The following is a 26,843-nucleotide window of genomic DNA, read 5'->3' as shown; positions in this document are numbered from 1 at the left end:
ATGCAGTAGAGAGCATATTAAATACCATGGACCAGCAAGCAGTTCATCCAGTAGAGAGCATCGAAATACAACGAGAGATAGCATCAACCCGTCAACGTTGGGAAGTAACATCTTAAAAACTATCACGCCCGACTTAATGCTTGTAATCTCTTCTTTATATGGAAGTATTACAAATCGGCTGTAGGCAATGTGTAGGTTTCTTTGCGAGCGCAAGTGTATGAATACATTCCAGTTGTTTCAGTTCAAACTTGTTGCATGATCCATTAAATATAGTTACAGGCAAGAAACAAACTATGTTTGAGAGCTAGAATACCGACGGATGGTGACGGCTAGTATACAACCATTACGATAGAACGAGTGGAATTATGCTGAGATTGAATATCGGAGAGATTACCAGCGATCGAACTTCGAAGCCGATATGAGGGTGGCAGCTGAGCATGCACCATGACATTAGGATTCCATGGCAAAAAGGCAGGCTATTTAGCTGGGCACGCCGGGGTTACCCAGCCGTGCTGAGGTGCTAACATTCCATGACATATATCTTATACATTTATTTCATGCATTGCTAATATAGGATACCGCTTGATGTGTGGTACCTTCTGAGAATCAATGTGAACAGAACTAATATCGCAGCATGTAATAGTTTTAACCTCAAAACAGTAGCAAGGTAAGTAACTACAAAATTATCCAGCACCGTATCTCGATGATAATGAGGAAACCTCATCAAGGCTCGAAGGGAAAACAGGCATGAAAATTTTGACCAAACCGTAACAAGGAAATAACATTTCCTCCTCTGCATACACAAACTAACTCCTAGCAAGATTCATGTCTGAGGCACTTGACATAGGCAGGCCATTTGCAAGGTTCTGTTGGAGGCGCATCCAGTTCACCTGGCTGGCGGCGGTGGAGGGGGGATGTTTGCTCTGGCCATTCCAACCCAAGCAAAAATGCCAACACCAAGGATCACCCATCCACAAACATCGTACCAGAAGTCAGTATCCTTCTTCTTCTTCCTTGATTGCTGAAAAGTTATAATATTGTCAGATTTGACAAGGGTAAAGCATGTGTCAGTCAAACAACAAGGCATATGAAACTGCAAAGCTACAAAAAAGTTAGAAAAAAACTAATACATAACTTCTCTCATTTATGACCAACAGCTTATCATAAGAATTCAGGGACCCTAGAACTCAGAACAGGGGCTCAATAGCCAGAAAACAGGGCACCATTTGAGTACCCTAGAGTCCTAGACTCAGGCTCAGTCTATAGCAGCATCTGAATTCTGCCGCAATCCCTCCAGCACAGGTGGACACAAAAGGGGTAAAATCTCAGCACCCAGCCCAACATGTTGGCTCTGCTACCCAAATCTCTATTCTATTGTGCTTACACTGTATATTGACTGGCATACAAAATCATAATTGAAGAATGGCATACAAAATCAAAATAGTGGGAAAGAAATTAATTCTTAACTGAAGAATACTTGCAAGTTAGAGGAAATGAAGTGTATAACTAGAAAAGGAGGGACCAACATTTGATTTTAAATATATACAGCTGAAATGCTAGTTGAAAAATGTTATAACTTGTAAAGACTAATGAGAAAAGTGGAACAGAGGAATTTTATATCATTTAGGTTTAGCTACTGAATTAACCCCCACCATTTTTTTTTTGTTCATGCTGCAAATTGACTTGTACAACAAGGGAAGGATCTTAGCTATCTTATGATCATGCATGCAATAGAATGAGCCAGCAAGGTGAAACAATGTGGTAAGCTGGAAGAGTAATATCTTCTCAATTGTATCACCAGTCCAATATACAAGAATATGTAACTATTCTCAAGCAACTACAACTCATTTAAGTAGTTCTTCGCAGCAAGATAGATTTACCCTTGGATTTGAGGCTGAGGGTGCTTGTGTCGCTGCCGCTTGAGAAGCCATTTGCCTATGGATCTCCAAATGCAGTTCAGGTGCCTGATATAATTGGAAGCAAATGTTACAGTAACAATCTTATACAGGTGATTATCACTCATACAAGCATGACAATAAAAATGCTGCCAAAATGAAAAATCATAACCAATTGTCAAAATTCTGTTTTATCACTGCAAGTTGTAACAAACACAATAATTAAATGTAACAAGGCACGAGGAAAAGAAACCTGATTTCTGACACAACTCAAATCCAGTAAGATTATTAGCTTAGTTTAGGCTCTGGTTACAGTTGTACGGATGCATTATAGCTTAACAGCATATATGTCCTGCAGAACAAAAAGGAGAACAGAACACACCTTAGCTGACAAGTCCAAAGACTTCCTGTACAGATCATTTGCAGGTTCCTACAAACAGGAGCAGTGGAGAACACATCAATTTCCAGCTCAACCAAAGAGCACAAGAGGAAACAGCAGAAATTTGTTTGTAACTTTGGATGGTGAAACGTAAAAATAGTTCTTCCATGAACATTCTTCCAGATGCTTTCCATGTCAATCTGACTTCATGTAGCGGTCGGCCCACATACGGAAGGTTACATAAAGGAACGGTGGAAAATGTGTATAAATGAAGGCAGTAAACTAGCAGTGTAAACATACCACATCAATAGCCTTCTGGAAACACTCGGCTGCCTTCACAAAGTACTCATTTGCCTTCTCTGTATCTGGAGTGAAGAATCCATGAGATGTCTGAGCATTTCCCAAGCACCAGAGTGCATCAGCCTTGATGGGATCAATTTTCAGTGCCTCCTCCAGCTTGGATTCAGCATCTGCGACAAGATTCATACAGTTAGTAGAACACTTAGAACCGTGTTTAATAACATCTACACAAGGCTACATAAAGTGAGCACAACATAATCCTATACATGAGCTCTCAAATAGTAAAATATAGAAATACAGCTTCATCTAACCAGCCAAAATGCAAAGCGCGTCATTAAATGTGAAAATATGTACCTTGCGTGACGAAGTATGAACAAGCAACCAATCAAAAGAAAACTTGAAGCAAGCAACCATAACAAATATGAACAATGCCACTGTAAGCTTCACTATATACCAAACAAGTAACGAAAAGAAAAATGGAAGCAAGCAGCCAATTCCCTGATGGGTACATAATAAGCAATAATCACCTGAAGTGTTTTGTTCACAACTGCTTAAAGAGTATTCAAAAGTGCCAGTGGATTTCAGCGCTAAAGATTCAATGTGCCCAACACCAAGTATTATTGAGTAACAACTGTTTATATACTATTAGAAACTTTCCAGCAAATATCGGAAGCTAAGAGCACTTGATACCCATCCATAATGTTAACTAATGAAGCAAAAAACGAAGGGACTAAAAATCACTACAGAAGCCAGTCTGTCAGTCCAAAAATTACTGCAGTTTTCGGAGAATGGTAGCAAGAATTGAGCCATAAATTTCCTGAATGCATGGAACAGCAGCGCAATTTATCACGTAGCAATCGTTCTTAGGGGGTCAACACTGCCAGCATACAGCTCAAGGACCTCACAAATGACGCAGGGATTGAACATTACGGATTCGTAAAACACATTGAGATCCTAAGCTCATTAGATGGACTGCTAACAGAAAACACAAAACAAAATTCACGACAAAGGGCTCATCAGAATCGCCCAATCCATAATAAGAGGAATCGTCCAAATCCGACGAAGGAATACCTTCAAGGCTCTTGAGGCTCTCAGGGCCGGTCCGCACCTGCGACAGCTCCAGCAGCGCGCCTCCCCACCGCGTCAGGTTCTGCGCGCGGCGCACGAAGCAAACCACCAGGTCAAATCAGATCAGATCGCGCAGAGTTCGAGCCAGGCGGCTGAAAAGGTAACGGGAGGAGGAGAGTGCGAGATGCGTCGTACGTCGGCGTCGAGCGGGTTCTGCTCGTACGCGGCCTCGGCGTTCCTGCAGGCGAGCTCGAAGAAGAACATCCGCTCCGCGTCGCTCATCGCTCCCATCTCCATGGCGGCCCGGGGGCGGGTTCCGCTCTCCGGCGGCGGGATCCGATTTGGGGGTTAGGGTTTTAGGCTCTCCTCTCTCTCGGCCTCTCCGATACTTGTCGCTTGGATTTGGGGGGGGGGGGGGGGGGGGGGGACGTGGCGGTCCCAGTCGTAGCCAGCCTTGTAGGGGAGGAGAGGAGGAGTTGGGATCAACACGGCCGCAGCGGGACGCTGACGTGTGGGCCGAGGCCGCGCGGGACTCACATGTTAGAGGCAGGTGAACTTGACGGGCCCCGCCCGCAGGGATGACTTGCGAAAGGGGTTGGGGGAGAGAAATATCTCGCGGCCCGCCAAGCTCTAGAATTGGAGCCCAGCAGGTGGAATGGGCTCGATGTTCAAGAGGAAACGGCCCAGTAATTCTCATGGTTTTACCCGGCCCATGTCTGCCGCGGCCACGCATGGCGCCACCTGCCGGCTTCCTGTGAGGCTGTGACCCCGCGAAGAAGCCGGTGGTTACGAGCGACACATCTGAGTGAGATCCGCGCGCGCCTCAGTTCTCGGCTGCCAACCATGGACCAAAATAGGGTGACGGGATGAGCACAGATGGGCGCATGTGGATGAAGAAAGAAACCAAGAAGGGCGGCTGAACCGTCGCGAGGTAGAAGAAGGCACAGAGCCATGCAGGCGGTGCGGACGCGGCCGGAGCAGCGCGCGGAGGCGGCGGTGGAGGCGAGCCCGCTCGCGAGCGCGCGGTCGTGGAGCCCCGAGGCGGAGATCGGCATGCGCGTGGAGGACATCTGGGACAGCCTCGACGTGCAGCAGCAGCAGCTCAGCCACGGCGACAAGCTCAACAGCTGCTTCGACAGCATCCCCGTCGCCTCCTTCCCGCACACCTTCGACGGCGCCCAGCTCGTGGAGATCCCCTCCGACGCCACGCTCGCCGAGGCCGTCGACATCCTGTCGCGGAACAGGATCATCAGCGCGCCCGTCAGGAACGTCGACGCCCCCGATGACGCCAGCTGGATCGACCGCTACATCGGCATCGTCGAGTTCGCCGGCATCGCCGTCTGGCTCCTCCATCAGGTGGTGGTCCTTCATAACCTCTGCTTCCGTTCTGATAATGGCCTAGTACATGCACGGCCCTCCGCATGATCGAGGAAATTAAACACTGAACCCGGCCGGATTGGCTGTTCCTTTCCTTCAGTCTGAAGCCGCGGCGAAGGCCGACGTCGGCGCCGACGAGCTAGCGGCGAAGCTGGGCACCGTCACCCTGGAGGGTGCAGCGGCCGCGGCGGCGAACGTGCGAGAGCCCAAAATGGCGGAGTCTGAAGGAGCGATCGCGGAAGTCTTCGGAGCCCTGCCTTCTTCAGACCTGTTCAACAAAACAAAGGTGATCTTGCCGTGACGCTTCCTGACCAACTCTGTCAGATTTTTCGCAAGCCTGTGAGAGAGATCAATCAACAATGGCCCTCTCCACCACCTCCATTGATGGCTTGATCGGCGTGGCAGGTGAAGGACATCTCCGGGTCGTTCCGGTGGGCGCCGTTCCTGGCGCTGCAGAGCTCCGACACGTTCCTGACGATGCTGCTGCTGCTATCCAAGTACCGGATGAAGAGCCTGCCGGTGGTGGATATCGGCGAAGGCACCATCAGCAACGTCATCACGCAGGGCGCCGTCGTGCACATGCTCTCCGAGTGCGTCGGCCTCCACTGGTTCGAGGAGTGGGGCACCAAGACGCTCTCCGAGATCGGACTGCCCATCATGAGACTCAGCAAGATCGTCAAGGTACACATTTCTGAATCGGATCCCCTGTTTTACGGTTGCGGAAAAGGCATTCTTCGCACTTCCTGGTGATGATGATCCTGGAGGTGAGATCGGCAGGTTCGCGAGGACGAGCCGGCGCTCAAGGCCTTCAGGCTGATGAGGAGAAAAGGGGTTGGAGGCATACCGGTTGTGGATGACAGCGGCAGGGCGGTAGGGAGCATAATGATTAAGGATGTCAAGCATCTCCTTACGGCATCGGAGGCAAACAGAGACTACAGGTCAGATATTGTAGATGGTTTACATGGTATAAAATCATCGCTTTTAGAAACACTGTTCAACATGAACTATTAGTGCACGTACATGAAGGTTGTATATAGAACCACACAGATGCTGGGGGTTCAAAACAACCATAAGATACAACACAGAAGCCAAGTATACTAAAGAATTCACCACTTGCAGGACACTAAAAGCGAAAGACTTCATTGCGAATGCACGACAGAGCTCCGGCGAAAGGCAAATGAGCATTATAACATGCAGCAGAGGGGACAGTGTCAAGGACATCATATTGAAGCTGGATGCAGAAAAGAGGCAGAGGATCTATGTGATCAACGACGAAGGGAACCTGGACGGCTTGATCACCCTCAGAGATATCATCGCCAAGTTGGTGTATGAGCCACCTGGCTATTTTGGGGACTTCTTCAATGGTGTTATCCCTCTACCACAAAACAGCAGGGTTTGAAAAGTTTAGACGAACCAAGAATTACTTTTTGCCGTGCTCACTATTGATTCATTGTCTGTAGAACTTGATTATTTTTTCCTTCACATTTCCAGTGTTCATAAGCGTTTAGTGAGCTTACCTTAAACGTTCTATGTGGATAAATAGTTTGTCATAATGATTCCATGTGTGGAACACTAATGCTTGTTAAAGTTGAACGAGTTCAATCCTGGAATTCAGCCATGCTAGCTTCACTTATTTCCCTATTACTATTTATCCTGTTCCTGGGACTAGGTACTAGCTTACCACTTAGCTCCAGTTTACCTGCCATTTTTATTTAGTGCCTAAATCCAAATGGTTTTCAGGTTGCAATATCTTAAGTATTTTGACGTCAAAAGTAGCCTATTTCCTTTTTCTCCCATTTTCTTTTGTCCCTTAATACATAATTTTAGTATTTACAGTGTCTGTAGTTTCCATTAAATACATTGCCTAATTATGGAGGTCCCTAACCTCTCCCTCATAGGTGTCAACCATGTATCTGTACATTAGTCTGTACATTAGGCAATATAAGAAGTAATAAATTGACACATGACACTTCTGTTCTGTTAGATATTTACTTAGACATCACATGTTCTGCATATGAACAGTCATCTACACGACCACACTATGCAACCTCAGGCATCTATATTAAAAAACATCCAGAAGGCACACATCAAAGTATGAAACTAGGGAATTAAAGGAAAGATCCCAATGTCATCATCAATCAGATAGCACATGCAAAATAATAAATGCAATTAAGTTGGATAAACAGAGAATGCCTATGAACTGACAAGACTAAGAACATCATAAGTCATCATGAACTGACAAGACTAAGAACATCATAAGTCATTATGAAAAAATGAATACAACAAAAGGCTGCAAAAGACATGCTGAACATAAGAAACGTTGCCACAAGTTAAATGTGAACATAACTGCTAGTATAATTGTACATAAAAATGCCAAGCACCAACATTCTTTGAAGTCAAACAATAGTGACAAGATGTTACAATCAACAAAAGAAGGGCAAAATGTAAGAATTGGGATTACACAGCTCATGACAGATTCAGTTGTCATAATTCCATGTGCAAGCCTCAATAATGTCACCACTCACCTTGACAGGATCAAGGATGAGAAGCTAAATCATTCAATTTAGGTTGCTTTGCAGTTCACATCATTTCGGTCAGTTCAGGAGAAGTTTATATTTCCATCTTCAGACCTTCAAAAGACGAATGGAAGGTCGAGTTCCCTGTACAGTAGTGCCAATAAAATTTGGACGGGACTTGGAACTAGCATCATCAAAATTTCCATGGGACTATGGGAGTTGGAGGCATCATTGATATGAACATCCCTGAACATAGAAAGGATCAGAAGATTAGCTTCTTAGCCAGACTCACAAAAGTTTTTGACTACAGAATGACTAACATTAACTGATAAGTGATGAACTTTTGGGGAAATAATCACCCCTTCATTAATTCTGTAATTTTATTATCATGAATGTAATCCATCTATGAAGGAAAATATGCCATGCTAGTATTCTCTTATAAGAAGCGCATGAAAGCTGATTAAACTTGACACGGTGTTCTAGAGGGATTGTGCAAAGCTCTGGCTAAATTGTGGTTCTCAGTTAACATGATATTCTCAAGCCATAAAAATCAAAAAAAAAACTTGCAGGATAAACTGTGGTTGTCAATTTACATTAAGTTCTCAAGTGCAAGGATTACAAGTAACATATGCCCTTATGGAAGTGACGCAGCTGGAAGAAACAGCTAGAGGGAATTCAAATTATGGGATTAGGGTTCAGTTCTCCAGGAGAATTTTCTGGTTCATTTAAATTTGCATATAAGAGCTAGCAAATTATTGCCAACTGATGTATCAGAATCCCTCAGGACATCACTCAGTTAAGTACGAAACTTATAAACCATTGAAGAATCTAGAACAAATATTGTTTACTAAACTACAAAACTACTGAAAATATATAACTGTTTGCTGCAATTTCATGATCTATAAAGTAATCTAAAGATACAATTTCAATAAAATATAAACAGAGTCTGGGAATAGAACCTACCTTGACCATCAAGCATTTGGCCTTTTCCCTTCAAAGAAATCTGAAACCTGGTTCTCTAAATCCTCAGGGTTGTACTTTATGTACCTTGCAGACCCCCTCCCTCCCTCCAGCTGGCCCCGAAATCTCCCAACAAATGAACGGTATGCAGGAAGAACCTTCTCCGAGATGGAAATCTTCAGCTCTTCCCTTAACTGAGGATCTACAACCCTCCATGATGTCTGTGTCCTGTACAACTCCTCAAAGGCCAAGTTGAAGTTCTTGAATCTATCCTTCAGTGCGTTCTTGAGTGCACTTGATGAACCCATTGTCTGTGGCAACCCATCATCTCTCAGGCAAGCTAACACCCTAGTCCATGACGATCGGAGATACCCTGTAGAGTATTGCCTTATCTGACCACGGCGCTTGCGAATCCAGTTATCACCAAGCAATGTCTTCAGCTCTGAATCCTTCACCTTCTGCACAATGTACAGCAGATTGTTCATCAAAAATATGTTCTGCAGCGCCTCATCCTCATACAGCCTCGATTTCTCATCAATTTTGCTCTGTAGGTGTGTGATCAGCATGAGCACGCAATGCCCCAATGGAGTCATGTTTGGATTATCACCCCCATTCAGCTCAGTGTCCCAATATTCGAGAAGTTGATTCAGCGAGGCATTGTAATCTGCAAGAAGCCGTACATAGTTCATAACATAACGTGTGAGGGGGTGGATCTCCCCACCGGGCAGCGGCCTCCGAGAAGTCTCTCCTTGTATGGCACTGGCAAATTCAGCAATCGTGCCACGCACTGCATCACCAAGCCGCACAAGTATCCCCTCAGCCTCTTCCTTGATGAAATCTTTGGCCTCACCTGAGAACAAACCCTCAAGCTCTGGCAGCACATCCGCTAACGCTTCATACATACCAAGGATGCGGAACAGCTTCTCAGACGATCTCTTCCCAATTGCAATGGCATCACCAAAGTTGAGCAGCTGCAGGACGCATCCCTTGGCCGCCTCAGCAAAGCACTCCTCCTCAGCATTTGGGTCGGCCACAAGAATCTGGCTGCAGATGCGTCGCTCCTCAGCAAGAAGGCCCCGGACAACGACCTTGAGCGCCTGGATCCATTTCTTCATCTTGCCGTCAAGAACGCCCCATTCCACGCGCTGTACCTCCTCCAGGCTCATCCTGTCGACCCCAAGCACGGCGAGGCACTCCATGAGCGTGTCCCGGCGCACCTCCCCGTAGACCTGGCACAGCTCGGGCGCGTAGCCCGCGCGCAGCATGACGTCCGCGATGTCCCTGAGGGCGCCAACGGTGTCCGGAGCGATGAGGTAGGGCGAGATCTCGTCGTCGGAGACCGAGCTCCTGCCGGCCGGCTCGTCCCCGCCCTCGCCGGCGTGGTTGGCGAAGGAGGGGCAATCTAGGTCTACGGCGGAGGAGTTGAAGGAGGGTACGGTGAGCGAGAGCCGGCGGAGGAGCGACGCCTGCAGGTCCTCGGCGGCGAGCGGCGAGGACCAGCGGATGAGCAGGTGGCGGAACTCGTCCTCGAGCCGCGCCATCGCGGCCTGCAGCGCGGCCTCGGCGCGCGGGCCCGGCGCGCCCGCGAGGCAGGCGGCAGCGGCGAGGTACTCCTCGGCGTCCTCCCGCGAGCCGAACACCGTCCTGTCCCCGGCGGAGGGGGAGTCCCAGCGCTCGATCACCTCCGCTGCGGCGTCCCACTCCGCCTCGGCCCGCGCCGCGGCGTCGTCGTCGTTGGGGTCGGGCTCGTCCTCCTCGTGCCCCTCCCCGTCCCCCTGGGAGGTCCCCTCGTCCGCCTCGCTGATGGGACCGCCGGCCGCGGCCCCCGGGGGCGGGGGGAAGAGGTCGGACATGAGGGAGAGGCGGTTGTCGAAGCCGGAGAGGATGCGGATCATGTCGTCGGCGGCGTTCTTGGAGCTGGCGAGCGACTTGACGATGTGCTGCGCCGCCGCGATCACCTTCTCCTGCCCGTCCGGCGGCGCCGCCGCCATCCCGGGTCGCCGCTGGCTGGATCGGGAGCAGGAACCGGCGCTTCGAACGGGTGGGGGGGGGGTGGAGGAGGGGGGAAGGGGATGGTGGAAGCCGGGGCGAAGGCGAATGGAATGGGAAGCGAAATGGAGTCGACTACCACTAATCGTGCTGAGCTGGGCGGTTTTGAATCGGTCGCCGGGTGGTTTGCTGCTCTCCCTGTCTTTCTCACTCGCTTGATGGGTTATTACCACCACCACAGCTGGCCGATATCGCTGGATTCTGATCGTACGGAAGGGATTCGGATTCGCCTCGGACTGCCCGATCATCTACCGCAATCCAGCTGTGGGGTTGTTTAGTTGTGAAAAAGTTTGGATTTAGATACTGTAGCACGTTTTGTTGTTATTTGACAATTAATATTTAATTATAGATTAATTAATATTATTAGATTCATCTCGTATGAATCAGTTAAACTATGTAATTAATTATTTTTTCCAATTATATTTAATACTTTATGCATATGTTTGAAAGTTTGATTTGATAGCTACTGTGCAAACAAAATCGAGAACTAAACGCTGCTTGTCTTGTGTGCGGCCAATATCTGTGTCTGTAGCAGGAAAGCTGCAGTCAGTAGCAAATTCCAGCATGCCATGCGATTCAGCACCATGGCATTGGTAGTGGGAGTCTGATCGATGTCGCAAGTAATTTTTTATAAATTTAGTTAAAATTGAAACTATTATCTGGTTTTATAGAGCAGCTGTAGCACTGTAAATTTCATTCACTTGGTACAGCAGTTTAGCCGAACCAAAGACACGTTAACAATTGGAGCCATTTGATTGCCATGCTAAAATACGTGTCCATCTCATCGTCTGGAAAAAGAAAAAAAAACGTGCCCATCTTATGATTGCCGCTTTCCCCTGCCTTGATGGCTGATGGCAAATACCCAAATGATTGATTGAGATATCCATGCTCAAACTCGTCCACTCCATCCGGCTTAGCTGAGCTTGTCATTATTTTACAATACAGATTGTCCATCATCAAGTCATCCCATAATTTTTGGTGGGACGAACTCATTCCTTACTATTAAGCTAAACGTGTACTCATGAGGTATCAGGTGGTGATAGATCAGCCCAATTCTGTTCTCCAGCCCAAAAAACTTAAGCACCGAACTCAGTTCCGCAATGTCGTTGATTTCAGCAAATGTGGCCGATTGACAGCCACCATCATACTTTTGCTTGTCCATTTTTAGGAGGAAATGCCTCGCTCAAAAGGAACACATTCATCCGGTACACTATCCCAGCTAGTCACCTACTTCAGCCAACTGGTATCATTATTCTCTGGTTGTTTCGTTGCAGTAAAGAGTAAACCAAAAGTTTCTCAGGCCGCAGGCACATGGTCTCGTGCCCGTGCTGTTTGCTTGTCCTCTGGAAGGATCATGGAGGGGTGGGCTACCCTAGTATATTCCTATTCCCCCAAGAATGCTTGCTCTGCTGTCTCGGTCTGCTTGTCCTTTTATTTCTCTCTCCCTCCGGTGATTGCATCATCACTAATCTCGGGTTTCTTCAAAGAAATCACTAATCTCGGGAGTGTCATGCATAATGGCGTGCGCATGCGCACCGGCACCCCTCTTCTTCACGGCTTCACCTTCACCGCCGCAGCAGGTCTCTTCTTGGGGTCAATGTCAATGGTCTCCTACTGTTTGCTGCTGCTCCTGATCCTGACGGTCAGCCAGGCAGGCAATGGTCAGCGCCCTCCTCCTGGGACCAGCTTATAGCTCTGCAATAAGATAGTGTGATGACGTGTCCGCTAGTCAAAAGTTTAAGCAGACGGTTCATACATGTCATGGTTCTCAACTCCTAGTGCTTACGAAGCTCTTGCGTGGACTGTGATAGTGTGATGACGTGTCCGCATCTGCATGCCCAATGCAAGGTACCGATGCCTCTTGTGTTTAATCAAGTGCACAACTACAGATTAGCTTGGAAAACTGTTATTGAAAAATTGCAAGTTGAAAAAATAATGATATGCTCCCCAGCAGGCATGTGCTACCAAGTCAATGATATAAAATCAGGCAAACAATGATAATCCCCGAGCGGCAGAGCACCTTGGAAGAAACGTTCCTTTCATCCCATCTTTTCAGCAACCTTCTTCCTACATTCTAAACTAATAATAAAACCAGAGGCTCAGATTCACATCTGATGCATGATCAGGTTTGCTTAATGACTAATGCAGGATCCGACAAACATAAGAAGGTTCCAACAGAGTTCACACCATCTCACCAACCCAAGGTGAAATTCAGTAGAATGATCAAGCTAAGCATTGAAAACTCTGCCATTGAAGTCAACAGATCCATAGTACAAGCAAGCACTGAGATGAACGGTATCTACCAGCACCAGCAACAGGAATATATTGCAACTTTCAGTAAGCTAGTACAAAGAAGATACAGATATATCCTATTTGTCAGGTAAATCTTCACTATAAATAATATTTGTTCCCAGTATTTTGTAGTTTCAGGGGAAAAAATACTTATCCTATCAAAAAATGAACCAAAAAAAGGGTGACAATGTCAGTTCCCAGCACAGCATAGTTGTGGGCTCGGTCCTTGGATAAGATGAGCACTGGTCCTTGGATAAGATCACGCACCAAAAATAACCAGGTTTACCAGTGGATAGGGTAATATGTACACTACTCAAAGACTATTGTCCCCACCAGTCTGGAATTTTTAGTCTTCTATTCCTGTGAATGGCAAGGTTAACTGCAGGGATTTTGTGCCTCACCTGCCTCCATATCATATTCACAGCATCACCTTTCCTGGGGGGATACTGGAACTCATAGTGGTGAGATATATTTTTTAGCTTCAACCACATCTCAACCCACTTCTTTTTGGATATCTGCCTGAGCTGGTTGATCAAGTAATCAGGTCTTAGAGCTTCTTCAACTGAGAAGAAAAGGGAGAATTCGCTGTAATCAATCTCATCTTCAAAAGGGAGCTCGATGCGACTGCTCACAATCACAGGAACACAGTGACTGACAATGGCATCAAACAGGCGGCACGAGGAAGGAGTGTCCCCAGCAGGGTGAAGACAAAACTTCGATGACCGCATACCTTCTGTAGACTGTTAGGATCAAACAGATTCTGTAAATTTATATCCATATCAAGATGCCTTAATCGAAAAAAGTTAATATGACCCAGACAAAGTAAAATTATAAATAAAAGGCTAACCTATAGTCAGAAAACACTAATAATGTGAGGGGCATATTCATTTGAGATTAGACCACTAAGTAGAGGACAGTGGAAATGAAAAATGTCCCTTACTATTTTAATGCCGTCGCCTGTGGCAAAGCTATTCTCAAAGCGCACACCACCCTTTCCTTTCAATATCTTTGCAAGTTTTGCCCGGATCTTCCCTTCCTAGGGAGGAAAAATGAATGCCATAAATGTCAAATTTCTGAAACTTAACCTTAATGTTGCTTTAGATATAGAAAAATTCAACTATGGGGAAACCAGTAAACCAAAATAGCAAATTAGAGGAAGGCCAGGGCCCAGAGGGAGTTTATTACTATCATAAATCAGTTCCATACATCTTTCCTGACAGTACGGCCTCGAAAGAAAAGCAGTGTATGACGAGCCTCAAATGGATCAGGTGGATCATCATCAATAAAGGAACCCACAACATGCACATATGGTGCCACAACATCTTTCCTCAAGGAAGCCAGTTCCTTTGTGTATCTCCCAAAGTCTGCAACTATAAGAATAGATGCATTCACCATGTTTCGCAGGAATCTGAAAGCATTAGGGTGATGCATGGGAATCACGTGGTCACGGCCTGCAGATCGTTGCCAATATTTAGACTTCCATAGAATGTCCATAAGTTCAACCTACATGAGAATGATAGCAAGACGAATTAAAAACTGTTTGATTATATGAAATTACATTTTCTAACATTATAATGAACTGGGACCGAAAGTCTTTGTTGTTGTTAAAATAAAATGGAACATAATCATATACTTCGCAAGGCAAGACGCCACTCCAGATTAGCTCAATTACAATTCCGACATATCAGAAGAGTTTTTTTTTCTTTCGCACATGTGCATTGCGCAATGCAACAGTTTGAAACTTGCCAAAGAGCTTGAAAGGAGCCATCAGATCATCAAACAGTAGAAAAACTTGCACCCAGCCACATGCCCACATCTCGGAGACCCGGGTGAACAAAACATTACATTAATCACTACAGTGACATAAAGATGCCACACTATATTATCGAGCAAGGGGGGGGGGGGGGGGGATACAGGCAAGCCTATAGAATTTGGGGAGACACCTCATCAATAGCACAGTTGATGGCAGCTGAACACCAACTAGTGAGAGCATTGTCCAAATACCAACAGATTTTTCCTCTATGGGTTATCTTCGATGTGCTTATTAATTCTATTTTCTCAGGGATTTTGATGTGCTTAGCGTTGTGTTCAGTGGCTCATTGATCTTTCACCGGGTAATTCTGGCTCCTTTTTCCTGGCATCCTATTATATAGCCAAATGCTTTTCCCCCCGAAACACGCAATTTGTACAGAGCTGTCTGAGCCGAACTAATGCTAATCAACAAAATAATAAAAATTGGTAAAAAAATAATCTGAGAATTGCGGCACCTGCAGGAGGCGGTCGGCCTCGGTGTCGGGGTCGGTCATGTTGCGGCCGTGCACGTTGAAGCTGAGCGAGGAGAAGAAGGGCACGAAGAAGGCCTCGGCGGCGTCGGGATCCCGCACCCTGACCGCCTCCCTCCTCTCCGATCCCGCTCCCCCTCCGCCTCCCCCGTCCTGCAGCGACGCCATCATCCAGTACTCCACGCTGTGCTGCCGCCTGATCCCGCCCGCCGACGGCGGCCACGCGGGGAACGGCCCCGCCGCAGTGGCGTTGGGGCCGTCGGCCGCCATCATGGCGACGTGGAAGCGCGGGGGCAGGTCGTACATGAAGACGCGGAGCGGCGGGGCCGCGGCGGGCGGGCACCGCGCGGAGAAGGGCTTGAGGTTGAGGAGCGCGGCGCGGGAGGCGGCGGGGGTGGCGGCGGAGGTGAGGTAGAGGAAGGTGGAGGGCAGCGCGACGAGGAGCAGCAGGAAGGCCGCGCCCAAGGCCACCGCGCGGCTGCTCGGCGCCCCCATGCCGCCACCGCCGCCGGCTCGCACTGTGCCTGCTGAATGCTGATGGTGGTAGCGGCGGCGGTGTTGGTAGTCGGGGCTTGGGGGGGGGGGTTAAAGCTGGTGAACGGTTTTGGGTGGACGCGTGCGATGGCGACGGCTCTGTGCTCTGTGCTTTGTGTGTGCGATTCGTTTTCTGGACCGCGACCACGGTGGTGCCTAGGACAGGGGCAGTCTAGGACCATGTTTGATTCATGACGTGAAAAAAATTTCACAAAAAGATAAATATATATATGGAGTACTAAACGAAATTTATTTGTAAAACTTACGGATGAGTGTAATTTTTCGAGACGAATCTAATGAGTTGGCTACAGTGATGCTACAGTAACCACATATAAACATTCTCTACTCATGCGTCCAAAGACTTTATTAGCTACATCACATGCTACAGTGCCATAATTGTGAAAATTATTTTGTAATTAGACTTCGTTTAATATCTCTAATTAGTAGTCAATTAGTAGTCAAAAAAGGCGAAAAGTTTTTATGAAAACTTTTTCACCCACTAGCCAATATAGGGCCTAGGAAGTGAAAATAGCCTGCGCTGAAGTGGAGGAGGGAAAAAACCGTGAATCTTGCTGCGCTAGCGCTTGGTTCTCCTTTAGCGCATGACACGCTTCCCATGGCCACTAGAGAGCGTATTTACCGGGATCGGAAGGGCACCCGAGAGAATTCTTTTTTTTTTACTATCTCTTCCCTCCATGTAGGCATTAGATTTCGACCACACTGTTGGAGGCGGCCTTAACAAAAGATACTTCTAATGTACTAAATTAAACCGTCGCACTTTCGAAGGTCTACCAATCACCTTGTTAGTCAGATTAATCATCAGAAGCAAAATTGAGGCACATTTGCCTCCCTGTAAGAGAGAAAAACCCTTTGAAATACCGTATAATATATATGCTTTCCTTCTCGTTTCATAGCAACTGTTTTTTCCCAAATAAATGAAGGGAAATTCCTCAGTACTCCAGTGTAGGTGAGTACTGCATGCTTGGACTTTGGAGCAACGGTACTATCACCGTACATAAATGGCACTGACGCGTGAACAAAGAGATCAATTGCAGGAGGCCTGGCAAAACTCCGTTAATTGATCGCATGTGATTCTCCGGCAGGACTACGATTGTTCGAGTATGACGGTGCCCTAATAAATTAACAGGCTGCTACCAGCTCTGTCGTGTGCTTTATAATACGGAAAAAAAGAACTGAAAAAGGAAATCAGTAACTAAGCAACAACTTGTCAGGGGAAGGGAACATTAGCTGAGTGTGCGATTGGGAAAAGGACTGACCAGTGCGAAGTAGAACAGCCGAACGACTGCTGCAGACCATCCGAACGGCTGCTGCAGACCATCCGAACGGCTGGGCCAGCGAGATTCAGCCCAGCAGCCGATAGCAGCCTAAACCATACCAGCCGAACATGGTGTCAGTGTTCAGGACAAGTACTTTGCTTGCAAGACAGGGGATAGATTGATGCTCGCAGACGCAGCAAGCAAGACACAGTGACACACGGGGTCCAGGGCCTACGTTACAGAGTGTTAAAACGATTTGTAAACACATGTCATGCATACCATACCACTAATTGCTCGTACCCCTTGAAAATTGAAGTCGCTAGCCTTTCTTGTCCCCGTATACTCATCATGCATGATGCACATGGCGAGGAAAATTCTGCAATTTGAACGCGAGATTTGCGCGCGCGCCGTGGCATCGCGTCTCTCGCGCCGCGCGAGTTCAGTTTTCAATTCACATCCAACTCAAGACGAGCTTGGCATTATCGGGCAGTTTAGTTTGGAGTTTGGACCGGACGCGTGCGTGATGACAAATAAAAGAAGTCAAATCAGTGCCTGATAAACCTGAGAGCCGGCACTGTAGACCGTAGTCAGCTTGCATTGGGTGATGAAAGAAACTAGCTAACAACGGCGTGTCGTTGTCCTTATTCTCTTTCGCTGACGATGATCGTGCTTCCATTTGCATTGGTTGATTGGTGTGTCGCAGTCGGCAGTCGTAGAGTGTTAAACGATATGTAAACACATGTCTGCATTGCGTTGTACCACTAACTCTGTCCATCATGTTCCCTCAGGACAGTGTGCAAATGGCCAAGCATGGTAAAGGGCGGTGCAGATTACCTTCATCAGAGGCTCGATAGCAATTGCAAGTAAGTACAGCTCCACGGTTCAGCTTTAACCAAAAAGGAATAGTTAACAAGCTTTCATTGTTTGCGGTTTCTATAAGCTCATGCTTCCCGGGGTGGTTTTGAAGAAAATCCCCAAAAATGAGTTTCAATGGGACTGGGAACTAAAATTTTACAGTGATAGAGAACGGAATGGTGATGTCAATGTGTAACTAATTCTAAACAGATTGACAAGGAGTAATTTTAGTATGCTATGAATCAAGTTCCCTCACTTTTTTGGTTGAAGTCGAGCTAAACAATGGCCAGTTGCCAGCCCCTCCATTCGAATTGCCACGGTTATCTTCTTCTGTGGTTGTTAGCCATGTATATCTCACCTATGCAACGTCGGGTAGGACTCTGCCATGATCAAAACAAGAAGTGAAGTCCATCCAGTAAATGACCGTGCACCCTTTCCCTTTCCTTTGTTCTTTTGGTCAAAGTTTTCCCAGAAGAAACCAGTTTCATGGTAATTTTTCACGATATTCCTGTAAATGTCGAGCCATTACCAATATATTAGACAAGCTGCAGTTCTGCTAATTCACTAATATGCTTTAATGGAGGGGGAAAAATTTACACACCGGATAAGATTTGATCTTAGCTTGTCATATAATTCTCCTGCCCTGCCCTTGTATGGGCCATCCTCTACAGTAAAGCACAATGTTATATCAGCGTGCCAACATAGAGATTTGCAGTGGGGATAAAGTAGCCAATTCAAGAGCTTACCATGTGAATAATGATGTAGTGCTGAAAGAATCATGTAGTTCATGTTTATCCAAATGGCACCTCTCCAATATGGGGGATCATGCTCCATATTGCGCTTCATATATATTGAACTGGACGATGTATCAACAGATAATTCAGGCCCCGGGTGGTTAGATGAGCAAATAACGGTGTTAGAATAACCATTGCATCGAAAGGTACTCTGTGTGTGTGTGGGGGGGGGGGGGGGCATCTACTCTCGTACAGCCATACTTCAGAAGTTTTCAGGGTAATAAAGAACAAAAACACGACCATTTATACCTTGTTCTAGAAAGTGACCGAAGACCATAATCTGTCCACAATATAGAGGTATTGGATATTAGATCAAGCTGTTTCTCAAGAACCCATGATTCCTGAGCACAGTCAAATGGCCATTATTACTTAGGATGAACATCAGAAAAATCATTGAAGTGACAAACAAACAGACAGAAGTAAAGAGCAATACAGGTGGAATAGCTCCCATCATGAATGGGAAGAGGCTGACATAACCAATATGGGGTACTAATTGCAGCTGAGGGGGTTGTAATGTTTCTCGCAAGAGCTCTCGTCTCAGAGTATCCTTGTCTTGGACATCATACCATCTCAGTCGGACCTACAAAAATGACCTCCCATCACAATCAAAGTTGACAACAATGTGTGGCAAACAGAATGCCAAAGCTAAGAGGAAGCAAAACGCCTAACCTTTTCAGTATGGTTACCATAGTCGAAATAAGCACCAATTTTGTCATCCAAGTGCCACTGTAAAAATGCCAATCATCGATCAATTTTGGAAGTAAACATGATACTGTATCATAGAAGGCACGAAACAGGGTTCAGAACATGACCATTATATAAAATAGAATAAAACTCATGATTTAGGGCAGAATTTTGATAAATGTATAACTCTGTTAAATATTACATAAAGGCAAAATTATTGAGAGTTCCACGCTCAAGAGGAGAGATGTTAGGTTTTATGGAGCCAAGACAGGCCTAAACACTCAGAGGTCTCGAAAAAAATAATTCCAGTAATACAAAATTGAAGGAATTGACAGCACAATACCTTGTTAAGTGCTCCAAAATCTGAAAGTTGATTTGACATCTTATAGTAATCCTGCATTAATTCAACAAAGTTTTCCAAAAAAAAAGAGTCAGTCAATGGTTGACACAAGTCAACTTGAAATTAGCAATTCATGTTCCTACATCGATACTGAATTACCTTCTCAAGAGCGCTATCCATTTTAAGAAACTCTGCAATTGAACAAATGCAGTTTGTAGCTAGAAGCATCCAGCAACGAAGGTCAACATGGCGCTCATCATCACTAGGGTGCGATGCACGAGGATAGTCATCCAATCCAGATGTCAAAGTCTGCAAGGTACTTGGGAACATCAGGTGAGTGCAGAGTGAAGGAACTCTAATCAGTACAGGAGCAAGCAACAATGAATTATGCGAAAAAAGAAGAAGAAAAAGAAACCTTTGGGTTCAACTCCCTTGTTGTCATGTTGTCTCTTCCATGCCAATAGAAGGTGCCTTTGTATTTACCTATGGACAATTTAGGATAAATGAGCCATAGAGGGAAGCGCTAACATGACAAGTAGAATCATATATGGAACGAACAATCATATATCCATGGTCATTTGGCCTTCACAAGGGCATACCTTTAACTACAATTTTGTAGAATAAATATCTTATATCTTACAGCCTACATGGATTTGTAGAAAGCTCTAGAGTCTAGTGCACAAAGTGAAGCCACATGGTGTTTCTTAGAGGATCATCAAAACACGCAAACCGTTCCCTGCCAAAGTGCATGCTTCCTATTGAACAAGCAGGCCAGGTCCCTTAGATGGACCAGAAAGTACACAAGTATTCCAACTTCCAAGCTTTAAAAGACTCAAAACAGTTGTCACATTTCTTTCTCATTGGAACAGTGGATTTGTGATATAAGAGCTACTGAACTAGATGAGCATCACACTTGAGAACCAAATATATATTTTTGTTCACAAACTTGAGGTCAGAAAATATAGGGAAACCAGAAATCACTTCTGTAAATGTGATATTTATCTCAAGGAAGAAAAGGTAGTCTAGCTGATCGACCAATATGCCTCTGTCAGATATGTCAATAATTTATTTCTGATCATTAGGTTCATATCTTACCTGAAAGCAGGAAAGGCTCGGGAAATTGGATGATTGATTGAAGAGAGTACAGGGTACATTATATAAGCAAGGACCGTCTAGGGTTTATAGAATACACCCAATCAACGGAGATCCTTGCCTAATACATATCAATCTACCATAAAACCCACGGCAGCCCTGTCCGATAGGCCGGCGTCCTAAGCCCAATGGGCCAGCCCAATCTATCACGCTAACATTACCAGAAACGTATGCTGACCACAATAAGTGAACTGAAGCCAGCAGTAACTGGATAAACTTCCTCAATCCAACCGAAAAAAATTAATAGTACCCGATTAAGATTTGAAAGCCAAATAATATCACTATTCACTTGTGATTTTTTTTTGGGTCATACAACCACAAATTGTGCCTAACAATAGTCAATTGAGCTAGTGGTTCTCGTTATCATGTCAAAAGACCATATTACAGCCTGTTGGTTACTTGGTTTGCCATGTTTGGGTTTCTCAGAAAATAATCATGGAAATAGCATTAAACCCCAACCACACACTAGTCAGTGAGTACAGAAAATTAAAGTGGAACAAATAACCTTACCTGATTGTGTACTGTTGAACCATTGGAACCAAGAATTCAGCCTCATATAAGCCCTTTCAAGGAAAGCAGAGATCTTTTCAGCTTCATCATCTGAAAACTGTTTTGCGTGTATTCCACTTGCCAAATCTGTCCAAAGAAAAAGGGCATACGGCAAATTAATTGAGTATTCAAATGCAAGATTTGACTGTAGACCACCATCCATTTAACAAACCTGTGGTGCTTGCCAGTCAACAAAATTTCTTAGTATTTGATTTTATAATTTGATAAACTGCCCCAAAACTGTACAGACCAACATAATTTGCAAGATTTTTCATAATAGAGAACTTCAGCTAATAAATATAGATTGATTTATTGTGTTATCCTTCAACATTTTTCAAGTAAAGGCATGCAATGAATGCACATTGCACTAAATGTCGAGAAGAACAAATAATTAGATATCAACACTGATAGATAAACACATCAACAATATGAAGAGCAAGAAAGAAAGTAATGCCTTACCACGTATCGCAAGAAATAAAGTTGGAGGATTTCCGTTTGAAGGGTACTGCAGAACAAACTCCTCAGGAACTTTACTGCATGATTGCAGAAGTTGGATGATATAAGACATGCCACACTAAATTTATCACTGGTTTTGACCATAGTACATAGTTCCTAGCAGAGTCTACCTTAAAGCTTCAGCTCCTAAGATTTGCTCCCTAGGAATCCATCCATCTGAATTAAGCAGATCTAACCAATGTCCAATGATATCCATTGATATATGCACATCCCAACGCCTGTACATCACCACCGAGGATGTATGTTAGAGCAGAAAGTGATAACACCAGCGCAAACCAACAAACTTGCTGAACTGAATTATCGCAAACCCTTCACTGAACACTGAGATGATGGGATATTACCAAATGACTAATTGATGGAAGCCCTCATCCCACAGAAATCCCCTTGGAAAGAATGAGCGGCTGGGTACAGCAGTATATAACGCAGCTGGCCAATATGGAATATATTTATCCCCATTTTTTTGCTGGCAGAGAAAAATAAGCATTAATGGTTGTCTGTAGTAATCATCTTAAGATTCAGATGCAACATACTACAAACAATATAAAACTAACACATGGCCAATAACAGAAATAAAAGTACCCTGATATAGCAAGCTGGAATTAATGTCAGATGAAGCCCTAAAACTTACTGTAAAACCTTTTGGAAGCGCAATTTTGGACTGCCCATAGAAGTAGCCAACACCACCAAGAAGATTTGACAAGGCAGCTCTACCAACAGATAATTCTTTGGAATCAATCTGAATCAAAGTAAAAAACCACATCAGCGTAGGACCAGCACAAAACTTCAGTCAAGCTTCACCAATTATCTACGATATTGCTTATCTCACAGGGAAAAAAATAAATTTTAAAATGCTTTTCAACTGTAAAATGAAGCGCACTGACACCCATACTTGAATGACACTACTGCAGTACTGATATACACAAACGAATACAAGAGTCATCCCTTGGGGAAGACATTTGAATTAAGAAATTACATAAATTGTAATTTGTAGGAAATAGTAATATACAATAAAATGAGAACAAGTGCAGATAGTGAAAAAAACAAAATAATGTGGAATGGAAAACAGGATGTTCATCCAACAGAGTGTACCTTATTATTTACATTGAATATTTGATCATATCTCTCTTCAAATTCCTTTTGTTTTGATTCAAGACGAGCACTCAGCATGGGACCTGACATCATCAGTGACTAAGACATGCTTCCAACATTCTCGAATTTCAGATTCACTGAAAGCATAAGACGTACATAAAAACAGATCTGACAAACTATGCAAGGGTGTAGAACAAGTCGATACTCAAAGAGCCCAAGTAGATTTGTTTTAATAAAGAAGTGTCTTTGCATCTCATGACAAAAACACACGAAAGTATCAGTATGCAGCAGAATCACCTGTTAGCTTGCTAATCCGTTCTTCAACAGTTGGATTTTTCGAGGCAGATCCTGACAAGAATACTATATCTATTTGAGCAGGAGTCTTTATGGAAACCTGCAAAAATAAAAGTAAAGTACAAATCATAATCTCATAGCTCATAAGGAACGACATGAGGCCTAAACCAATACAAACATGGATCAGAGTACAAACAACCTCAGTTATATCCTCCTTGGTGTTAAATCCATTCTTTTTTTTTGGTGTGTGTGGAGATAAAATGCACCCATACATATTAATATTACATAACAGTGCGCATAGCTAATGTGCTAATACATTTTGCTACCACACTGCATTATGCAGATGCTTTATGATGTGCTAGTGATCAAAGTTACGACATGCAACACCTGCTTCCAGACATTAGTGAGGAAACAAGTACATGTTGCGCATCATTTAATCTTTTAGAAAAAGTTAATAAGAGGATGTTGATAATTCTTTCTATCAAAAAGGCTTCACACCTACATGAGCACATACATTATAGAGTGAAAAATTTTGCTTGTCCTTCCAGTTACCTGATAGATCATTATATTTGAAGAATCTTCAGTCGTGTCTGGCAAGTTAAGGTTCCCAGTTTGCATTGCCTAGAGAGAAGTCCACATAAGTAGCAACATGAAAACATAAAATCTACAGAATTTTTTCATAAATATTAAGGTAGATGATGAAGAGTTTAAATACATTTGTTGCAACGGCCTGTTGTACTAGGTCACTCAGATTATGCATACTCATTGATTTGAATCCAGCTCTATGAATTTCCAGGTTGTCCTGTGAGAAAAACAGAGTTTCATATACATCCATATAAAAGTTAGCCAAATGGAGTTGTGTCAGCACATCCCAGTACCACGCAACACTGAAGAGCTAACAAGGTCAGAAAATAAGACATATGGATACCTCAGATCTCAAGTACAATTCCCAATCACCAATCTCATCGTGCGACCCAGAAGCCAAAAGAACAGGGCCCCTTGATGAAGGTGCATGTGACCCCATAGTGATTGACTTTCCACTTTCGTCAGCAATGTAGAAAAACAAATGTGTGGTGCTTCCTTGAGCATCACTTAAACTTGACCTAGACAAATTTTAACATGAAATAAATTCTTTTGGTTTGATTATTTAGCAGGTTTGCAAATTATTAATGACAGGTAATATCCTACTGAATTGGGATCAGGCAACAAAAAAAACAACACAGAATCATCATTCTTTCCATCCTGTGTTTAATATGTTTAAAAATTGAGAAGCACTCACATCTTTTTAGTAAAAAATGAAATGCTCATTTTTTGTTTGCAGATAATGAATGTTCGCTTACCTCTCACTGTTAGCATCCAATCGAACTGCCCAGTCTCCACCATAACCACTGCCCTCTCCTTTATCTTTAATAAAACCAGTAGTCAAGAATAGGCCATGATCAACCAGCGCCTGATGTCCATAATCCCTACCATTGTGAGCTGTCCACCCAAATGTGCTCAGCTCATCAGAATCTTGGCAAACATGACGAAGAAAATATTGTCCATTTTTCAAGCCAATCCACATCAATCCAGCAATTAGAGACAGAGGAGTTCTGAAATACAAGTAATAGTAGCATAAAATTTTCAAAATGCTACATTCAACAGAATTTTTATTGCATAGAAATGATACTTTCAACAAATAGGAAATATCACGACACACATACAGTACTAGGAGGAGGGGGGAGGGGAGAGTGTATGAAGACATCATCAAAACTAAAGATACAAAAACCATGAATTTCAAATGTACTCCATAGTCGTAGACAACGTATTATAAAGAAGAATACAGAGGTGTTGCAGCAGTTAAGCACCTTGAACGAATTCCAAGATACACATTTGGTCTGTAAGTGCCCCAATACAAGCTTTCCTTGTGGTCACCTTGGAACTGCAACCAATTAAACGTGAACCATCATAAAGCTAACCTGTTTACAACCAAAACTTAATGATACGAAGAAATGAGAGCCTTTGGAATATGCATTATTCAGAACAACTGATAGATGGAGAGTGAATTAAAACGCACCTAGATGAGAAATTCAAATGCATATCAGCAGACGAATTAGAAAATAGTGTATATTTTATCAAAAGAAGTGCTTGGTAACCAAGAAAGTCTAGCTAGTTTTCCTCATGCAGTCATGCTTCCCAGCAAGCAAATTTGGTTAGGCTGGTTGATCAATGGCAACATTTACTAATGTGTTTCACAGATAACTCCATCATCAACCGAATATAAACCAGTGATGCACTACTACTAGTTCATGATTCCCAGCAAACAAACTTGGTTAGGATTGTTGATCAATATCAACATTTACTAACTCGTTTCAGATAACTCCACCATCAATCAAATATAAACCAGTGATGCACAACTACTAGTTCATGCTTCCTAGTAAACAAAATTGGTTAGGCTTGTTGATCAATGGCGACATTTACTAACACATTTCAAATAACTCCATCAATCAAATGCAAACCAGTGATGCACACTAGTTCATGGTAACAGTACCACTTCATGCTAAATCAGTAATCACCATTATTTTACGGTTGATACCAATCCAAAATCAACAGAGGTTCCCGTGGCGTGCTTTCCCACTAGCTTAGCTCTCGTGCCATTTCAACCTTCAGGTTCTACATACTGAAACTTAATATATAACGCTCGAAACAACAACATGGCAAACCAATGGGCATCACCTGAGGCAGATCCATCATCCTGGGCGCCGGCAGCGGCGTGACGGAGCGCATGACTGTTCGTAGCGTCGCCGCGCCCTCCCCTTCCACCTCCTCCCACCACCCGCCCGTATACGCCACGAAGGCGACCGACATGAGGGCGAAGGAAGCAATCCCTAAGAGCGCGAGGGTTCGGGGGCTCACGTCCATGAGGCGCAGTGGCCCATGGTCGCCGCGGCCACGGCGCCGCGCCGCTGCGGCCGCGGCTCGGCGAGCGTCCGGCTCCGGCTCCGAGGCGTCGGAGGGCCTCCCGCGGCTCCTAGCGGCGGCGGCCGGACGCCGGGTGCTGCCGCCGCCGCCGGTCATCGGGAAACTCTCGCCGGCGATCTCTCCGTTCTGCTGGGGACCGTGACTCCGTCGAGTCGTCACTAGGGGAGACTGGAGTCTGGAGTCTGGACTCTGGACTCTGGAGGGGTTTGATTTAGGTAGTTGCTCTATCTTCCGCCTTGCAAATGGGGTTGCGTAATGTTGCTTTTACGCTTAATCGCCATGGTCGCGGACATCGTGATCGGTGATTTCAATGTGTTTTTTTTTTTGTTGCGAAACGTGATTGCAATGTGCTAGTTAGGCCTAGCCATACCCATCTACAGCCCAAGAAATTAAACAATGTGAGGCCTTTAAGCCCATCTAGTAGGATAGTGTTCTTGGCGGCTTTTTTATTTTTATATATTTTAAAAACGTTTTTTACAGAAATATATTTTCGGTTTCACATTTTACAGTTTTATAACCCTACCACCCGGCAGGGGGCGGCAGGGACCTACATGTAAATAAATATAAATTTTTTTTTGCGCGGAGGCCCCTGGCGGGAGCCTGCCGCCCCTCTACCGGGCGGCAGTGTGACATCCCAGAGTTTTAAAAACTAAGCAAGAAATATTAAATATGATTTTATG

The 26,843-nt window shown here is 44.7% G+C and overlaps 6 protein-coding genes across 7 annotated transcripts; 1 reads left to right on the top strand and 5 right to left on the bottom strand.

Moving 5' to 3' along the window:
- Positions 1-558: 558 nt before the first annotated feature.
- LOC120709086 (probable mitochondrial import receptor subunit TOM20) lies at positions 559-4,059 on the bottom strand. The gene is made up of 6 exons (XM_039994606.1): positions 3,838-4,059; positions 3,646-3,724; positions 2,575-2,744; positions 2,278-2,325; positions 1,881-1,964; positions 559-1,021 (listed from the first exon to the last, which is right to left on the bottom strand). The coding sequence occupies exons 1-6, from the start codon at positions 3,937-3,939 to the stop codon at positions 887-889; spliced, it is 618 nt and encodes a 205-aa protein (XP_039850540.1). The 5' UTR covers positions 3,940-4,059; the 3' UTR covers positions 559-886.
- A 314-nt stretch (positions 4,060-4,373) lies between these two features.
- Positions 4,374-6,607, top strand: LOC120710305 (SNF1-related protein kinase regulatory subunit gamma-1-like). Its single transcript, XM_039995938.1, has 6 exons — positions 4,374-4,396; positions 4,539-4,998; positions 5,120-5,305; positions 5,425-5,700; positions 5,797-5,957; positions 6,139-6,607. The coding sequence occupies exons 1-6, from the start codon at positions 4,374-4,376 to the stop codon at positions 6,416-6,418; spliced, it is 1,386 nt and encodes a 461-aa protein (XP_039851872.1). The 3' UTR covers positions 6,419-6,607.
- A 714-nt stretch (positions 6,608-7,321) lies between these two features.
- LOC120709085 (exocyst complex component EXO70B1-like) lies at positions 7,322-10,565 on the bottom strand. The gene is made up of 2 exons (XM_039994605.1): positions 8,499-10,565; positions 7,322-7,781 (listed from the first exon to the last, which is right to left on the bottom strand). The coding sequence occupies exon 1, from the start codon at positions 10,484-10,486 to the stop codon at positions 8,507-8,509; it is 1,980 nt and encodes a 659-aa protein (XP_039850539.1). The 5' UTR covers positions 10,487-10,565; the 3' UTR covers positions 7,322-7,781; positions 8,499-8,506.
- A 2,199-nt stretch (positions 10,566-12,764) lies between these two features.
- On the bottom strand, positions 12,765-14,163 carry LOC120709084 (probable arabinosyltransferase ARAD1). The gene is made up of 3 exons (XM_039994603.1): positions 14,022-14,163; positions 13,777-13,872; positions 12,765-13,576 (listed from the first exon to the last, which is right to left on the bottom strand). Exons 1-3 carry the CDS (start codon positions 14,025-14,027, stop codon positions 13,157-13,159), a joined length of 522 nt encoding a protein of 173 aa, XP_039850537.1. The 5' UTR covers positions 14,028-14,163; the 3' UTR covers positions 12,765-13,156.
- Positions 13,979-15,688, bottom strand: LOC120709083 (probable arabinosyltransferase ARAD1). Its single transcript, XM_039994602.1, has 2 exons — positions 15,104-15,688; positions 13,979-14,339 (listed from the first exon to the last, which is right to left on the bottom strand). The coding sequence occupies exons 1-2, from the start codon at positions 15,611-15,613 to the stop codon at positions 14,031-14,033; spliced, it is 819 nt and encodes a 272-aa protein (XP_039850536.1). The 5' UTR covers positions 15,614-15,688; the 3' UTR covers positions 13,979-14,030.
- Positions 15,689-17,786: 2,098 nt separating this feature from the next.
- LOC120709082 (alpha-glucosidase 2-like) lies at positions 17,787-26,353 on the bottom strand. 2 transcript variants are annotated; one of them, XM_039994601.1, is made up of 22 exons: positions 25,918-26,353; positions 25,050-25,123; positions 24,543-24,794; positions 24,131-24,305; positions 23,918-24,004; positions 23,755-23,823; positions 23,206-23,302; positions 22,909-22,991; positions 22,448-22,555; positions 22,161-22,282; positions 21,930-22,037; positions 21,763-21,836; positions 21,265-21,390; positions 20,018-20,085; positions 19,762-19,911; positions 19,606-19,656; positions 19,248-19,304; positions 19,012-19,158; positions 18,828-18,919; positions 18,531-18,640; positions 18,386-18,449; positions 17,798-18,292 (listed from the first exon to the last, which is right to left on the bottom strand). In XM_039994601.1, the coding sequence occupies exons 1-22, from the start codon at positions 26,257-26,259 to the stop codon at positions 18,139-18,141; spliced, it is 2,610 nt and encodes an 869-aa protein (XP_039850535.1). In that variant the 5' UTR covers positions 26,260-26,353; the 3' UTR covers positions 17,798-18,138. The 2 variants fall into 2 exon arrangements, with proteins under 2 accessions (XP_039850534.1, XP_039850535.1); XM_039994600.1 differs by having other exon boundaries at positions 17,787-18,292; positions 18,386-18,640; positions 25,918-26,338.
- Positions 26,354-26,843: the final 490 nt, after the last annotated feature.

The sequence above is a fragment of the Panicum virgatum genome, chromosome 5K (assembly GCF_016808335.1).
Source record: "Panicum virgatum strain AP13 chromosome 5K, P.virgatum_v5, whole genome shotgun sequence".
In the NCBI taxonomy this organism is placed as follows: domain Eukaryota; kingdom Viridiplantae; phylum Streptophyta; class Magnoliopsida; order Poales; family Poaceae; genus Panicum; species Panicum virgatum.
Note: the sequence above shows the minus strand (reverse complement) of the source record. Positions and strands in the feature narration are given on the sequence as shown.